The 18,631-nt window shown below is 37.0% G+C and overlaps 1 protein-coding gene across 8 annotated transcripts in view; it reads left to right on the top strand.

The window, feature by feature from the left end:
* Positions 1-18,631, top strand: part of kmt2ca (lysine (K)-specific methyltransferase 2Ca) — a 145,111-nt gene that overhangs the window by 45,396 nt on the left and 81,084 nt on the right. For all 8 annotated transcript variants that reach the window (XR_007825635.1, XM_051098097.1, XM_051098100.1 and 5 more), the window contains exons 5-10: positions 685-900; positions 7,376-7,527; positions 7,599-7,708; positions 14,970-15,132; positions 15,375-15,546; positions 17,809-17,923. Coding sequence is in view for 7 of the 8 variants with exons in the window: in XM_051098097.1 (XP_050954054.1) it covers positions 685-900; positions 7,376-7,527; positions 7,599-7,708; positions 14,970-15,132; positions 15,375-15,546; positions 17,809-17,923 (928 nt within the window). In the remaining variant the exon portion in view is untranslated. The remainder of the gene's footprint in view (positions 1-684; positions 901-7,375; positions 7,528-7,598; positions 7,709-14,969; positions 15,133-15,374; positions 15,547-17,808; positions 17,924-18,631) is intronic.

The raw sequence follows: 18,631 nt of genomic DNA, 5'->3' as shown, positions 1-18,631 counted from the left end.
CATTTAATAGAAAATAAAGCGGTTGTGTTATTATTCAGAATTCATTTATTCACAGTACATGAACTAAGGCTTTCTGAAATATGTTTAGTTAAGCATATTTACATATTAAATTCCAGCCAAATCACATTATATATATTTTATTACGCTGTATCATGCAGACCTAGCTTTCAGCCAGTGTTTAAACAAAGTTGGCAGTCGTAGGTTGATTAGGAGCTCTTGTCATTAGACTGATTTGGGGTGTGATTTTACTGTCAGAGCCATCCAAGGATGTTATATCCTCTCCCGTTATCCTATTTGAGTTTGGTCTCCCAGTCTGGGGCACTGGGGCATGGTCTTTAAGCCACTGACTACTGAAATTGTTGCACAAATAGAACAGTGCGGATTGAATGCGGAACTGCTTAATGACTTGGGGCAAAACACTCTACCCAAGTACTTGAATGCAGTCGCTTCTGGCTATGAAAGGTCAAATTCAGTTTTCTTTGCCATATAAAATGCGTCAATGGAATTCATAACATTGCATGTTGCATTCTTAGCATTACACTATTTATTAGGCATGCACAATAGCAGAATGCACGTGCAGTGCTGGCCAGGCATTCATATCTACATTTGTGTACTTATTAATGTTTTTGTTTCTAATCAAATAGTTGAAAGTCTGAAAAGTCTTTCTTCTCTTGTTCCTCTCAGAGAAAAGCTCTGTGCCTTCTGCTACTGTGGAGAAAAGAGTCTCTTGGGTCAGGGTGAGTTGAAATTGTTTGGACCCACGCCTGGTTACGTCCCCCTGCACATCCGGAACCGCCGTGGCAGCTCTGAGAAGGACGACGATTACCATGACGACGACAATGATTTTGATGACAATGACAACAACCGCAGCCCAGGGCATCGTGGGAGTGGCTTGAAAAAGTGAGTTGTCACTGCTGTTTTCTGGTGAAAGTGCTGGAATGGTTGTCTGGTGAAAGTGAAAGTGATAGATGTTTGATTCTCCAAAATTGTTTTGGAGAAAAAAAAAAAAAAAGAAATAATTAAGTAATTGAGTAATTAATTTATATGTTAGGTTAGGACTCTTCATCTTCAACTTTTAATGACTCTTGCATTTAGTACCATTCTGTTGTGAGGAAATAGAGAAGATATAGAGAACAAATGTTAAATTCCAGTTTGTTTTAGCTTATTGCATTGTGTGTACATAAGTGGCATGCGGAATGAGAAAATACAGGACGTGGTATTCATTGTGGAAGTGGCTTGGTACGTTTCTGAAGTGTTTGATTGACGTGGCTTTAAGCTGTGTTGTGTAATGAGATTGTGTAGAGGTGAGAGTTGAGAAGGGTTCGCAGGTTTTGTTTGCGGTGGGGACTAAAAGCCCCTTGTTTAAAAAGCAATGACCCCAGTGACCCCTGCAAAGCTGAAATAACACTGAGTGCTGTGCTAAGCACTATCTCATTAGAAAGTCTAGCGTAATTACTCCTCGTAATCAAACACAATGAAACTGTAAACTTAGTTTATCTTTGTAATGGTGAGGTTTGAATTTTTCACATAATCTTAATATTTATTTTTACATTCATTAAGTATAATACTCTTTAATACCTTAATTCTTACACAAAAAAGTATTGCTTCAAACTAAAAGTTCAGAATGTTCTTTTTTATTTTTATATAAGTAAACTTATTAAAGGAAAACATGAAATAGTAATCATTTGCTCAACTATGTTTTTTCAGACCTGTATGACTTTCTTTCACCAAGCTAACATTCTTTAAATCCTTAAAATGATTGTTTTAAATACTTTTATTTTAATACCTTGACTGGATTTAGTATACATTCACTTTCACTGTATAGAAAAGAGCAGCTTAAGAAAAGCAAATCATGGATTTAGAATGATGTAAGTGGTTATATGGCTGAATTTTAATTAATTAATTTTGTTAAATATTCCTTTAAATTAGGGCAAATAATCCTTGTTTCAGGTTTTGAAAATGGAAAACATTCCCTCCCCCCTCCAAAAAATGTATTAAAGGCTTTAGCTTTTCTGGATGGAATCTGATTACTTAAGTTTTGGGTCACACAGAACTTGTGTTCTCTTCCATTGTGCTTTCTGATGGAGAGGAATGAAGTGCTTTGACCCAAATACGCTGGGAGTTGCTAATGAATCCAACACCACAATTCAATTTGGGTCAATTAATTTGGTGCCAGAATTGCCTGATGATTAGTTACTAGATGGAGGGTTAAAGGAGAAATCTATAAGGGAGAACTCCACCGACAGCCTTTCACAGAGCTCCACGTGACCTGTTGTTGTCAAAAGTTCCTGTCCACAGCCACCCTCAGGCTCATTGGATGAGTGCCTAATTTGCTCAGCTCTTCTCAACCAATCAGAAGGGACCCTGAGGAATAGTGACATCATGCTGTCTGTGCAATCTCTGGCAGCCTGCCAACAGGCAGTGGATTGTTGTGTTGGAGGATTCTGATTGGCCGGTCTGTGCTGGAACTGTGCCAGTTATTGACAAGGGAGTGAAAACAATAACAGCTCAAAAAAGCGAATGAGGACCACTGCATGTCATTGAAGGTGGAGACTGTTAAGGTGAAGCAGACATGTAAAGCTTTGCTGTGAGTTTTTGTGCCATGAGGCAGTATAAACATTAAACACTGACTGACACAGACTGTTTTTTTTTAAATTATTAACACCTTATTAACACTTGAGGAACTTTGCAACTTAGTATAATGTAGTGTGGTAGAAACTTAATGAAATGTCTAAAGTGGGCTGTCGAAATAAAGTGTTAGCTCCTTGCTTCAAAATCTAGTGAGCAGTGTACATAGGCACCTGTTAAGTCAGCTTCTTAACAATCAAGAAACCTCATGAGTGATTTGCAGTGCTTTTTGTAGACATCAACTGCTCACAGGAGACCTGTTTCCAGAATGATTTGTTTATTTTACATCTTTGTCACAAAGCATTCTAAGGTTGTCTGCTCCACAGAGGATACATGTCATGCTGCTTCTTTCATTGAAGAATATGTGTTGATATCACTGTGAAATAGACATTTATTTTTAAATTGTAATTGTTTTTAAACCTAGTGAGATTTCTTGCTGTGTAGTGTCTCCATAAACAGCTGAATTCTAAAGGTTAATTCACACTGCCCCAAAAGACACCAATGTCAACAGTCCCAAGATTATAGTACATCAATTCTCTAAGACCAACTTAATGAAACTAAAACAAGCACCAACCAATGCAAACAGGGATATGTTTGTATTTATGCATCTAGCAGGCACTTTTATTTAAAGTGATTTGCAATAAAGGAACAAAAGCTATTTGTCACAGAGCCAGTAATAAATTTGTCATATACAATGCCGGGTTTATTAGACTGCTAGGTGAGGAACCAAGCTAGAGCAAAGGAAAAATAGAGAGAAGAAAAAAGTTTTTTTCTTTTGTGTAAGTTCATTAAGGATGTGGGGGTGTGATTAAGTGGTTGCGGAAGAGGTATGTCTTCAGCTGGTTATTGAAAGTTGTGATAGTCTCAACAGTTTGAATAAAGGTTGGCAGCTCGTTCCACCAGAGAGGAGCTGCAAGGTGTGACTCGTTCATTGGCCTTCACTGGCGGGAGAGCATACACTTGTAGGAGTCAATTGAGGTTGGGAGGTGCTGTCCTAGTAGCAGCCCTGAAGTGAATGCCAAAACCTTGAATTTGATTTTGGCTGTGACTACGATTGCAGTAAGATCAGAAAGGGTCTGACGTGGGTTCTGTTTGGCTGATTAAAAACCAGGGCCCGTATTCACAAAACATCTTAAAGCTAAAAGTATCTCATAACTTGCTGATTTAGGTGAAAATCTTAAAAATAAAGGGCGTGTCAGTCCTAAATTTAGGACTCATAAATTTTTGCTCTAAGACGATTTCACAAAGTGTTTTAGCGCTAAAACTAGTTCCTAAATCTCTGAAACGTTAGGAGTTGTAAAGAGGACTCCTAAGTCACTAAGACCAAATCACAAACTATCCTCCCTGCTGAAAAAACAAAAGAAACCATCACAGAAATTCTAATGGTTTCCACTACAAATACAATTACAAACATTACACAAACCATCAACTATTAACCATTAAAACTATTTAAAAAAAAATTGTTTCCTGTGGTTTTGGGATTTAGTGGTTTTAACAAAAAAAGGTGACAACTTTTCAGAAGAGACCAGCAGTCACCATTGCATTACCATTGCGTTACCATTAAAACCAGTGCAATTCCCATTATAACCAGTAAAACCATTGCAAATTCTGTGATTTGTTTATATATTTTTTTCCCCCAGCAGAGTTAAAATGGCTGTTGCTGGCAATCTGCCTCGGAACATAAACATTTTAGAAACACTGCATTTATTTGCACACACATGTTTTCCCATGCATCTTTTTTGGTTTTAGAGGTTATCCCAAGCCTGCATTTTAAAATTTTTATTTGGATATCGCAACATTTTTATTTTTAAACCTTTATTTGATTATGGCAACATAATATCATGCTTTAAATGATTGCTGTGCATATATCTCTGACAGAGACCCCTCCCCTATCAGCCAATCCCTGTTTGCATAACTAGCAAGCATGCTGACATCATTCATAGCAACGAGGTCAACCCTGCCCTTACTCTTAGTTTAAAGGAGAAGCCCACTTCCAAAACAAGGATTCACATATGCTCACATTTACTCACCCCTTTGTCATCAAAGGTGTTTGTGTCTTTTTCTTTCTTTCTTTCTTTCTTTCGTCAGTCGTAAAAAAATTGTTTTGAGGAAAACATTTCAGGATTTTTCTCCATATAATGGATTGCTATAGTGCCCTGATTTTGAACTTCCAAAATGCAGTTTAAATGCGGCTTAATACAATTCCAAATGCGGTTGTAAACCGAAGAAGGGTCTTATCTAGCAAGACGATTAGTTATTTTCATTAAATAAATACAATTTAAATACTTTTTAATCTCAAACGCTCATCTTGTCTTGCTCTCCCTAAACTCTGTGTATTCTGTTTCAAGACAGTTAAGGTATGTCGAAAAACTCAGTGAAGTTCTGTAAGTGGAGAAGGAGAGGAGCAAGCACTGAACCTTAAGTAACCCCAGGCATTAGCTTATGTGACTCAGACGCTCCTCTTCTCCTTGAAATATCTGCTGGTGAGAGAGGACTGAAGCCACCAAAGTACTATATCTGTAATGCCCAAGGCCAGAGAAGATGGACAGTAGGATCTGGTGGTTTATAGTGTCAAAGGCAGCAGACAGGTCCGGTACAATAAGGACAGACAATTTAAAGTTCACTCTTGCCAGCCGAAGAGTTTCAGCAGTGGTCAGTGGAGCAGTCTCCTTGCAGAGTCTGCTTTTCAAGCCAGAGTGGTTGTTGTCAAGTTGCTTGTTCTGTTAGAGAAAAACAGAGAGCTGATTAAACACAGTTCAAGAATTTTGGACAGAAAAGGAGGAGAGACTGGTCTGTAGGTTTGAGTTTTGTTTTGTGATCAGTGGGGTTACCCAAGCCTGTTTAAATGTGGTGGGAAATTGGTGCGAGTCGGTGCGGGTAGCAATGTTGGTGAGATCTGCTGTAGTAGGTAGAGTGGATCAGGTCTAAGGGACAGGATGTGAGACAGCTGGCACACAACTTCGGAGACCTCATTCTCTATGAGGGGAGAGAAGGAAGAGAAGAGTGGAGTGTGTGTAGGTTGGCTATGCAGAGAACTGACTGTTGTTTTGTTGCCACCTTATCGGTGAAAAAGCTGACAAAAAAGTCATCAGTAGTCAAAGAGGACATGGAGAGGGACTGAGTAGGGGGGTAAGGCGAATGTGTTTGCCGGCATTTGTCGGCATCTGATGGTGCAATGTGAAATGGCCTTAAAGGGATAGATTGCCCAAAAATGAAAATTTTGTCAGTAATTACTCACACTCATACATGTCGTTCCAAACCCGTCAGACCTTCATTCATCTTTGGAACACAGATTAAGATATTTTTGATAAAATCCGAGAGCTTTCTGACCCTGCATAGACAGCAACACACCTAACACGTCCAAGGCCCAGAAAGGTAGTAAAGAAGACATTGTTAAAGTTGTCCAGAAGAAATTAAGTAAAGTCATTAATTTTGTTTTCTTTGTGCACAAAAAGTATTCTTGTAACTTCATAACATTACAGTAGAAACAGTGATGTCACATGGAGTATTTTAACATGTGACAGTATTTAGTGAAGTATTTAATGACCTTACCGTGTCAGGTGCTTTCCTGTGTATACAGGGTCAGAAATCTTGGATTTTATCAAAAAAATTTTAATTTATGTTCAAAGATGAACAAAGGTCTGACGGGTTTGGAACGACATGAGGGTAAGTGATGACAGAATTTTAATTTTTGGGTGAAATATCCCTTTAAGGCTGTATCCTAATTCAAAAATAACCTAAGAATGGTCTACATAGGTCTACACAACTTTACTGACAAAAATAGCTTCTCGCAAAGCGTGCAGTATACTCCGCCAAAATCGATTGCAGTACAGTTTGACATTAGCACATTGCTAAGCTAATAACTTTAAAAGTGCATCGAATAATCAGACATTGGGTAAAATTGACATTTTTATTACATTGCACAGATTTTATTCATGCGTTTTACTATCAAATAAAATATTTTTATCAGTGTTTCTCTCTGGCTGTCTTGGATCAATTTCTAAATGCATTCTTTGAATGTCAATAGGAAAAATACCAATTTGTAAATGACTCCTGTAAGTGTATTCCTTTCTCATTAAAATATTGAAAACACAAAATACAAAACTCATAAATCCTAATTCAGCAATATGAACCAAAGACGTTAATGGAATTGTTTCAGAATCATGGAGTTCCTTACAATACCCCTAATGTCGCCAGTGTCACGCCTCCTCTGATGCAAGAGGAAGTAGCCCACCAAACGGTATATTTATATTTATGCAGATGTTCTGGACAGAAGAGGGATCGCATACAGTAGTCTTTCATCCTGTCCCCGCTGCAACCCACTTCTGGCTGGCCCTCTTCAAACCGGCTCCCTTTTTAAATGTTAATTCCTTTTTTTCCGCTTCTCTGAGTCTCTGTAGCTCACTCTCTCAGCGCCACATCCAAGCAGCCAGTCATTCCAGCCCCCCACCCCCTTTCCGGCTCTCTTTCGTCCTCTCTCTTTCTCTGTTTCTTTCATACTTTGCTTCTAAACAGCCAGTCCTTGTGTAGCAGCCAAGTATGATAACCCCATACCTCGCCATTGCAGACAGGGCTTCATGGATGTTGTAGTTGCACCGTAGGCCTTTTTAAAACATGACTGGGATGCTGACGTCTAGAAAAAAATTGCCAAGTGTTTGTAATCTCACTACATAGCTGTCACCTTCAAATATTGTTTTGTCTGTTTTTACAGATTAAACCTAATGTGTCCATTCACATGTTTCCTCAGGGTCAGCTCTCCAGACAGCGGCCTGCACTCAACCTCTGCTCCTGGTAGTACAGATCCTGCTGCTGAGGAGCCCGGCCGGAAGTTCTGGGATGAACTGGGCCAAATTGGCCTTCCTGATGACATTAACGTTGCATCTTTATTTGACCCCACTGGTAGGTAAACCTACTCTACTGTCGCTGTTTTTGTCTTTCAGTGGCTGATGGTGTTTATTATTCTGTTGCAGGCCAGTGTTGCGCTCACCTGCGCTGTGCAGCCTGGTCGGAGGGAGTATGCCGCGGGGAGGGACAGTCTCTGCTGTATGTGGACAAAGCAATTGACTCAGGGAGCACAGAGGTGAGTGACACCCAGACAAGCGTTTTCAAATGTCTTGTTGGCGGGTTTGTTTGCGCTTTCAACTTTGAAACGGTTGCTCTGTCAACTTGTACCATTTTTCGTCCGTCTTGCCAACACCCAATCTGGCACCGTTCCATGTGTGTCTACCAATGAATAGGTAATTCTGTTTTGTAAACTTGCTGGTCTCCAAACAGTTATATTGGAGGCAGAGGGTTGGGATAATTTCCTCACCAGATACACTTTTCAAAAAAGCAACTAGAAAATGCTAAACAAAACTAGAGCTCTTCCATTACAAACTGTCAGTTGCATCATGAAGGTTGATATTTATTTTAAGATTGAAAGATGACAGTTATCAGTTATAATTTACCAGTGTTCATTTATTAATGTTTAAATGTTTAAATGGCTCTAGTGATAATGTTAGATAATGCTGATGATCTACAGTTGAGGTCATAAGTTTACGTACACCTTGCAGAATCTGCAAAATGTTAATTATTTAAACCAAAATAAGAGGGATCATACAAAATTCATGTTTTTTTTTTTTTTTTATTTAGTACTGACCTGAATAAGATTTTTCACATAAAAGATGTTTACAGTCCACAAGAGAAAATAAGTAGAGTTTATAAAGATGACCCTTTTTGAAAGTTTACATACACTTGATTCTTAATACTGTGTTGTTACGTGAATGATCCACAGCTGTGTTGTTGTTTTTGTTTTTTAGTGATAGTTGTCGACGAGTCACCTTATTTTTCCTGATAAGGTAAACTGCCCGCTGTTCTTTAGAAAAATCCTTCAGGTCCCACAAATTCTTTGGTTTTTCAGCGTTTTTGTGTTTTTGAACCCTTTCCGACAATGACTGTATGATTTTTCGATCTGTCTTTTTACACAGCTAAGGGACTCATATGCAACTATTACAGAAGGTTCAAAATATATATATATATATATATATATATATAAATTATATTATATTATATTATATTATATAGTTAGGCAAAATAAGAAAAATGTACACATTGTCATTTTGTTCAAAGGTTTACACCCCTGGCTCTTAATGCATAATTTTTCCTTCTGGAGCATCAGTGAGTGTTTGAACCTTCTGTAATAGCTGCATATGAGTCCCTCAGTTGTTCTCAGTGTGAAAAGATGGAAAAGAAGTAAATCATTCAGGTAACAACACAGTAAGAATCAGGCGTATGTAAACTTTTGAACAAGGACATTTTTAAAAATTCAACTTCATATTATTTTCTCTAATGGACTACATGCCTTTTTATGTGAAATATTTAGGTCAGTACTAAATAAAAAAATAACATGCATTTTGTATGATCTGTTTTATTTTTGGTCAAATAATTAAAATTGTGCAGATTCTGCAAGGTGTATGTAAACTTATGACCTCAACTGTAAACATAAAAAATAGGGGAAAAGAGCGTTCACAGCTAAACATCTAGTGGCAACGAATTAAAAAAAAAAAAATCAGGTAAAAATGAACTAATATCGAATGATAAATGATGTGGTAATATATTGCGGTTATAGATATATTGTGATGTGGTGTTAATATATTTAGCACATGCAGAAATTGTGTAGAGCAGCAATTTACTGCAATCTGACATTCACTTTTACTTACTTGATTTACATTTCAAGTAAATAAAGCTTGCAGTGTACTGTTTAAGAGCAGGTTATATAGTAACATAGTTGGATAAGTCATTGTTTCTCTCTGTGGTCTTGTGGGCTAAATTGGCAGAGCTCCACTGATTCCTCGATCTAGCATCATTTTAGTTGCAAATAGCTATTAGTAGGGTTGAGTGGCCCGGTTTTTGCACCAATTTGTATTTTTGAATGTAGTTGCAAACTTGAGCTACAAATTTCCCTGAGAGTATTTTTTTGTGGAGGACTGACAAATGCTCACTGTTGATTAAGTATTCAGAGTTAATCATGAATGGGGTTATTATTGGCAGTGGAGAAGACTGGAGAGGTTGTGTCGGTCCCCTGGTCTTTAAAATATTTTCTAATTAGGAGCGGAGCAGTTCAGAACTGCCACAGCCGTCTCTCTCTTGTGCAACTCCACTAATTAACACAATGCAATGTGGCAGACGCAAGGGCACATGGAACCCGGGCAGGGAAAGCACATTAGGAGTAATTAATTTTATATTCTCTTCACCTGGGATCAGATTCTTGAGGAAAAACACATTGAAAACATATATATATATATATGTATATATATATTTGCACATATACAGGTTTGGATCTGTCAAAACTCCAACCATCCAAATAGAAGCTTTTAGTCTAATTGTTGTCCATGTTTTCTATTAGATGAGTAATATTTCAGAAGCCTATCCTTTTGTTTTGGTGTTTCTGCCTCTGGCACTCACTAATCTGATATGTCTTGCACACTTTGCTCTGCTTTTCTGCAACAGCAGAAGCTGATAATGAGTCAGTGGGGACAGTTGTTCAAAAAAACAAATGATCCAAATGATGAATTAGCTTTACGTCACACTAGGTTTTCCCTACATGTGAGACCATTAGAGTGGTTGCTCTGCAGCTTCACCCGTTTAGCAGCTTTATCGCCTGCACGTAGAAGCTGTTCAGTAATCCAGTGGACTTTGGCTGAATGTTTTGTTACTGTTTGCCTGACAGAGAACAATTTATTACTGGGGTGACTGAGGTCTTTCATGGTAGACCTTGTCATCGTAACACCAAGCCCAGTTGATTTGCTGTATGTTTAGTAGCTCACAGCGAAAGAACTGTGGAAATCTGTGGAACATACAGCTTTTTTTTTTTTTTTTGGGGGGGGGTGTCATGTAAAAATTGCATATCTAAGAGCTAACAAAGTGCTTGATATTTATTGTAATAATTCTTTATTAAAAGTAATGGAACACCAGTTTGTACCCAATTTGAGAAAAGTGCCAGCTGCCAGAGGGCATTGCCAAGATGGCTACTGAGTGAACTGACTTGTTCCAGTAAGGATTTTGTTGTGATGTAGGTTTGGCCTGGCAGTGAGCCTCACTGAGCTGTGAAATAGTAAAGGTCAGAGGGCTGACGATGGCCTGAACTTCACACAGTCCCTTCCACCAGATCATCTTCTTCTGACTTTATTTGCACATATAATCTGCTATTGGTGCACCATTAGTTTAGCTTACAACACAAAATATTATATTTTTTTTGCGTTTGTAAGCAAATGTGAAGACGTTTTTTGATAAATCGTGCACACTAAAACTGAGGACATGCTCTTAAGTAAATCAGGTAAATTTTGTAATGTGTTGTTGACTTTTATACAACAAAACACATTTGCAATAATTTGCAAATGTGCATGAACAACTTCCACAATAAAGTTGTATTCAGGATGATGTCTAGAGACTGTTTCAAATACTATAAACAGAATCGCTGCGTAACTGCAGTCCACACACTAACAAGGTCTCCACAGTGCAACCATTTCAGTCGCATTTGCGATTCTTTTATTTAAATAACACAGCAGTGTTTAGTTTAAAAATGAACTTGCGTTTTTAAACTAGGGAGTCAATTATTCAATTTTCGATTCATAAAGAGAGCCACTTGCTTTATTCCTGAATGAATCAGCCGTTCGAACGAATCAAATGAATGATTCAATAATTAAATGAATGACTTGCCACCTACTGGCAGTTTTAGTTTCATTTTTAAAGTATCTTTTCAGTTATTTAAATAATTTAATATTTATGTATTCAAAATTTTATATTTAAAACATTAATCTCAACATTAGTTTATGAATTTGATTGCGCTCATGCCACCTCTGAGCCTTATTAAACATACAAAAATACATACAAGCCACTTTTGTGTTGTTCTGTGCCACCTAATTTTTTTTATCAGATTTTCGGATTATTGATTAGAAGGTGCTCCTGAAAATTTGACTGTGCTCCTAAATTTTTTAAGTTAGAGAGAAAAGTAAGCGTAGAGCCCTGCTGACTGTCCGAGACACAAACCAGCCGACATTGTGCACAGTACAGCACACTCATCCAACACTTTACTGCATCTTTCATCACTGGCCTGCTCCGTTTGGAATGCTGCCATTATGCCTCTTTGCATATAGGATTTCAAGGAGGGATTGCTGTTCTACTTTATAATAGTGTCCTTGGAGTCTTGGCAGCAATAATGTATCAGCTGTAGCTTTTTCACCCCATGAAGGCGATGGTTTCTGTTTGTTACATTATTTGAGGCACGGGATAGAGTGATGAGATACCCACCTAACCCTGAGAGTGGACAGTATGGCCATAGAGCTCTATATGGCTGTCCTTCAGAGTGATTCAGAAAAAAAGCATTGTGGTAGAGGCTGCTGTCAGCCCCAGTGGACTCACCGCCTGGGCGATAATTGCTTAAAGCTCAGTGTTAAAAGGTATTTGCAGATTGTTGCATTTGGGCTTTAGGCCAAGGGTTTTTAAAGCATGAGAGAGCTAGAGAGACTGCTGACTAGAGACATTTTTAGTTTAGGGCCGTTTTCTCAGGCCCTGGCGTCCTCTATTATTCAAAGTGTGAGTGCTTTTTCCATGGTGGTGATTTAAATGTCTGGCCGGTTTTCATCCGAGTCCTTATTTTGAATGACATTCGCCTTGATCCTGAATGCTTTACTAGATGTATCCGAAAGGTTGAAAAAATATGTGATGAAAGAGGGGGAAGTGTGTAACGAGCAAATGGACCTGTGAGAGGAACAGCATGTTATGACGACCTTGCTGTTCAGGGTTTATAGTTTTGTACCACTCTTTCTGCAAGTGCTAATATAAGATGCAATTAACAGATGACAATTTTTTCCAGTCATGTTCCACAGCATTTTTGATATACATCAAAAGCAAATTTTATTTTTAAAAGATTATTTAAAAAGCCTGATGTTAATATAAATAACAGATTCAATTAAAAGATAGCATGTGTTTTTCAAAGAAGTAAATAGCTTTTTAAAGTGATTAATCAAGTGAATCTGTAAAACCAAAAAGTGCACTTAACTTCACATGTACCATGTGATGAAGGGGAAAAAAAAAGTAAGTAGAAATTAATAACATACATTGTATTATCCTAATAAATTTAACTGATTTCCTTTCAGTTCTGTTCAATTGTTTGCCACAAGCTTATTATTTTGTTGTTTGTTTGTCATTCTGGCTTTTTATGTTCCCAATACTTTGAAGCCAAAAGCTTATGTCTTAATGGTCATTGACCTATGCTGGGGGGACTGATGCTTTTGGTGTTTTTTTTTTTGTTTTTTTTTCTTCCCTCCCACATACACTGTTAAGGTGTTTAGAGGGTTGTGTTGTTTTGTTTTAAAATCCTAAAGGTCACACCAAATATGTGTGAATACACCTTGGTTTCTTGCTAAAGACATCTGTTTGCCATGCAAGGTTCAGTACTTGTTTGTCCCACAGTTTATCTTGTGTTTCTGGATGTATAAATATTATATTTGTACAAATTTTGAAGTAAATGATTGTACTGAATGATTCATCATCACAAATGAATGCATAAAAATAATTAAACTGTAAATAAATCTAAACTTGATTCAGGGTAAGACATTAACAGGTTTTTTTGTTTGTTTGTTTTTTTTTAATGCCACTGCCAAGTTCAGATGAGCAAGAGCTTTTCTTTGTTTAACAATTCTGTGTAATAAATCATTTGACAGAACTGTCAAAGAAAGCAATTAAACGGTATATGCAAAGGTATTATAGGATTTGCCTTATCTATTTTTAGTAGTAGAAAAGAAAATGCTATAGTACTTTTACTGTTGTCATAAACATATAATGAAGTTGGCATTACCTTGTCTGTATTTGTTAAAATACAGTTGAGGTCAAAAGTTTACTTACACCCTGCAGAATCTGCAAAATGTTAATTATTTTACCAAAATAAAAGGGATCATACAAAATGCATGCTATTTTTTATTTAGTACTGACCTGAATTAGATATTTCACATAAAAGGGGTTTACATATAGTCCACAAGAGAAAATAATAGTTGAATTTATGAAAATGACCCCGTTCAAAAGTTTACATGTGCTTGATTCTTAATACTGTGTTGGTACCTCAATGATAGATGTTCAATGATGCTCCAGAAGGAAAAACAATGCATTAAGAGTTAGGGGTGTACACTTTTGAACAGAATGAAGATGTGTACATTTTTCTTATTTTGCCTAAATATCATCTTTTTTTTTTTTTTTCATTTAGTACTGCCCTTTAGAAGCTACAGAAGATGCTTGTTTCCCAGTAGACAAAATAAGTTACATTTACCCTGATCTTCAAATTCAAAATGTTTTCACCCCCCAGCTCTTAATCCATTGTGTTTCCTTCTGGTGCATCAGTTTGAACCTTTGGTAATAGCTGCATATGAGTTCCTTGGTGTGAAAATTGGATCTGAACATCACACAGTCATTGTTGGAAAGGATTCTTCTAAAGAACAGTGGGCAGTTTAACTGTTCAGGACAAACAAGGGACTCATGAAGAACTATCACTAAATAAACAATAAATAAAACAATAATAAAAAAAAAAAACATCTGTGGATCATTCTGGTAACAAAGTATTAAAAATCAAGTGTATGTAAACTTTTGAATGGGGTAATTTTTTATAAATTCAACTGTTATTTTCTCTTGAGGACTATATGTAAATGTCTTTTATGTGAAATATCTTATCCAGGTCAGTACTAAACAAAAAAAAAATAACATGCGTTCTGTACAATAACATTTTGCAGATTCTGCAAGGTGTATGTAAACTTTTGACCTCAACTGTGTGATTCCCACTGCACACAGACTTATCAGTGCATTGCTGGTTACATTTATTTTTAATCATGTTTCTAATTGTGTGTGTGTGTGTGTGTGTGTGTGTGTGTGTGGATAGAGCGAGAGTATGAGTGTGTGTTGTGTTGTGTGTATCAGTTTTATATCGACTTTCGACCACCATGCTCTGGCAAAGCTATTGGCACAATCATCAGCCATTAAAAAAATTAATGTCGGTCATCTACTACCCCTAAATTCAAGATACGGGGCTCACCAGAAATATCTTCATAACAAAAAAAAACAATAATAATAACAGAAAAACACTCTCTCAAATGCTTAGTTATTAACAATCTGTTACTTAACCTGAAAAAAAAAAAAAAGCCTAAAGAGGGTAAACATTATAAACGTGGAAGATTATTCACTTGAACGGTTTTGGACCTGTGTAAAAACACTGTTTAATCTAAACTCTGCATCTCTTAATAGTGATGTATGGAGTATTTACTGGACTGAAGCTACACCTCTAATATATGTATATGTTTCTGTATTAACTTTTATAGTGCTGTGCATACTGTAAGCGCCTTGGAGCATCCATAAAGTGCTGTGAGGAGAGCTGTGGGCGCTCCTTTCATTACCCCTGTGCAGCTGCTGCCGGAACCTTCCAGGACATAAAAGCATACACCCTCCTCTGCCCGGATCACATCCAACAAGCCCTTGTCCGATGTGAGTTTCTCTGTTACACATGTTCCTTTCTGCTGATTCTTTCACAAAATGTAGAGGCTTGTTTTATATATAAATTATTATTATCATTATAACAGCCATATAATATAAATCAATTTTAATATTTTAAACCTTATGCAAACAAATATGCTCATGACAGACCGATGGAGCATATCTGTTCATATTGCATGTAAGAAATACCTTGTGTAGTTGGAGACACATTATATATTGACTCTCCCTTACAGCGAAAGATGAGGTGAACTGTCTGGTGTGTGACAGTTCTGGAGACTTGCTCGATCAGCTCTTCTGCTGCACGTGTGGCCAGCATTACCATGGGTCCTGTCTGGACATCATTGTCACCCCACTGAAGAGGGCCGGCTGGCAGTGTCCTGAGTGCAAAGTCTGCCTCACATGCAAGTGAGTAATCCAGCTCACCTGGACATTAATTACTTAACACAGTTGAGTAATTAAGTTCAGACCTCTGGGGAATTTAAACACTCATTTTTCGAAAATTGTACACTTTCCCTTTGCACCCCTTGTTTTTCACTTTCTCTTTCCTTTCTCTGTTTTATTTAAATCCACAAATGTTCAAATCAGTGCAGAAAATGTGAAAGTGTATAATATTTGAGCCTTTATTTTTTTTATAATTTTATTAATTTGTTAGTCATTAGTCACTGCATGATCTCATTAGACATTTTACTCTGTAGGTTTTTCCTTTTAGTGTCATGTTTCTTTTGTCAAGCTGAGTTTAATAAAGCTAAATTTGTTCTGCTTTACCAGCATCATATTGCTGTTTTAGTAGTATAACAATTGAGTTATTATGTCAGTATCTATGCCATGGACAAAACCAGAGCTATCCTTAGGGAATTTTGTTTCAAGTTATTTTTTTTTTCATCCCAGACACACTAGCTATGATTGCTACACCTTTAATGTGTGTTTCTATGTGTGTATATTGTTCTGAGGAAGCAGAACACAGTAGAACATATTATGAGAAGCAGAATTTTTACAGTAAAAATGCAGCTTTAAATGCAGTGTGGTCAAAATGGTTTGTATTTTATTTAAACTCTGGATTCTCCAGTGTGATTTGCTGCTTAAGTGAGTGATGGTGGGTATCAAATACAGCAGGGCTGGGAGAGGCAGAACATGCATCCATCTCGATCTGTGAGTGAAAATGGCCATAATGGCGATGGCTCAGCTAAGCTGTAAATATCAGATGACGTTCTCATTTAATGTTGATTTGCATTGGCTGAAAATATAGGCCTGGAAATGGGTAAATCTCCTGAACGTCACCCTCACCTCCTCTCGGTTCTATAAATCTCACTTTCTCCCATCTGATTTACCAGTTAGAGACAAGTTTGGGCTCTGAAAAGCCAAAGTAAAAGTGTTATTGCTCATGGGGAGAATGTAATGGGGTGTTTGTTTGCCTGGGTAAATGTAGAATGAGGCTGTATTTGGCTGATGCCAATATCTTGACAGTAATTGAGTTGATATGTGACCCTGGACCGCAAAACTAGTCATAAGTAGCACAGGTATATTTGTAGCAGTAGCCCACAATACATTAGATGGGTCAAAATCGATTTTTCTTTTATGCTAAAAATCATTAGGATATTAAGTAAAGTTGTTCCATGAAGATATTTTGTAAATTTTCTACCGTAAATATATCAAAACCTTATTTTTGATTAGTAATATGCATTACTAAGAACTTAATTTGGTCAACTTTAAAGGCAACTTTCTCAATATTTTGATTCCATATTTTCAAATAGTTTTATCTCGGCCAAATATTGTCCTAACCTAACAAATGGAAATCAATGGAAAGCTTATTTATTCAGCTTTCAGATGTATAAATCTCAAAAAAAAAAAAAATGACTCTAATGACTGGTTTTATGGTCCAAGGGTCACATATGTTATTTAATTAATGTTCGACCAATATCAAGTTTTAAATTTGCTGCAAAAAAGTGGAAATTAGATCAGCAGTTAACTAAACTTTACTAAATGTGCATTTTGTATGGGCCATATAGTTAAACTTCTGCTTTTGATGTTTCTCAGTAATTTATGGTAGCACATTTTGGCCAGGTTTCAATGTAAAGACAGAAGTTCTGTAAGAATGTAATTCTTGGTTGATAATAGGCATAAATATTTTACATTGGAATCACAATTTACACAACAAAATCAATGCTCAATTTTAGGTTTTTGAAAAATCGAGGGGATTTATTTATTTATTTATTTATTTATTTATTTTTTTTTTTTTTTTTTGAGGGGCAGTTCTTTCAGTTCAATTGTCTAAAACATTTTATTTATAATAATACCAAAAAAGTGGGGGGGGAAAGATACAAAAAAATAAGAAAATTAAAATAAAGGGGCTAGATGTAGAGAACAGGTCTTTTTGTCAGTCAATTGATATTCACTTTGCTGTTATTTTGCCTACTGTAAAATCCCATTGGTCCATTCTCTTTTCACATAACTGTACATTAAACATTAAATAGCTTCTGATTGGCTAAAAGCATTTTTCACTTTTGGCCTGCTTGTCACTGAAACCTAACTGGCCACTAGCTGCAAGCAAACTGTCAACATTATATAGGTCAGAATGTCTTGTTTGCTTGAAATTTGCAAAAGCCCCTAACCCTGAATCTGGAATCTATCTTTAATCTACTCTCTTTTTTCCCCCCGTCTGGTTTGTAGAAACCCAGGGGATGACAGCAAGATGCTGGTGTGTGACATGTGTGATAAAGGGTATCATACCTTCTGCCTGCAGCCCGTCATGGACACAATACCCACCAATGGCTGGAGGTGCAAGGTAAGCTTGTATTTGTGTATAGACTACAAACAGCATTGTGACAGTGATGCTGGCCTGCTGTGAGTAGAGAGACCTAGTGCTTTCATTTCCGTTTTGAGTCTGTAACATGCAACACACACACTTCTTCCTTTTTGGTGTTTATGGACTGTGGGGTTGAAGAGTGCATTGGTTTTTATCTCACCAGCATACTGTATATTCCCTGTGGAATGATGCTGGAGCTTGATTTAATCACCATGATGAATTCATTACCTCCAAAACGCTTTAGTTTAATTATTCCTAATGTGCAAGCTGTGCTAGAAGGTTTCGATGCACTTCTCCTGTACCCTCACTTTGAAGACGGAGATGTGTGAGTGAGTTGTGGAATAGATGTTCATCTTTCAACGATACAAGCTTTGTGTTTTTTTCGTGTTTATTTTCTCAGTGGGAAAGTTAAACTATGATCCAAACCAGTTAGATCCCAGATGAATTAGAATATAAGAAACTTTGATTTGAACCAAAAAATATGGTCTTAATTGAATCAGAAGGTGCAGTACACAACTCTTGCAAAACACTACACAATACTTTCCTAAGTTAAGTTTGTAGGCAGATTGTTAGCAGACCCCTAAAAATCCTGCTTTTGTGAAAGAAAACAAAAGCTGAACCAAATTACACACAGATTTCCGCTATCACTTTGTGGAGGCGGCCAAGAAGCCCCACCTGTCATCCAGG

This window comes from Labeo rohita, chromosome 24 (assembly GCF_022985175.1).
Source record: "Labeo rohita strain BAU-BD-2019 chromosome 24, IGBB_LRoh.1.0, whole genome shotgun sequence".
NCBI lineage: Eukaryota > Metazoa > Chordata > Actinopteri > Cypriniformes > Cyprinidae > Labeo > Labeo rohita.
The sequence above is the reverse complement of the archived record's forward strand: the minus strand, read 5'-3'. Positions and strand labels throughout refer to the sequence as shown.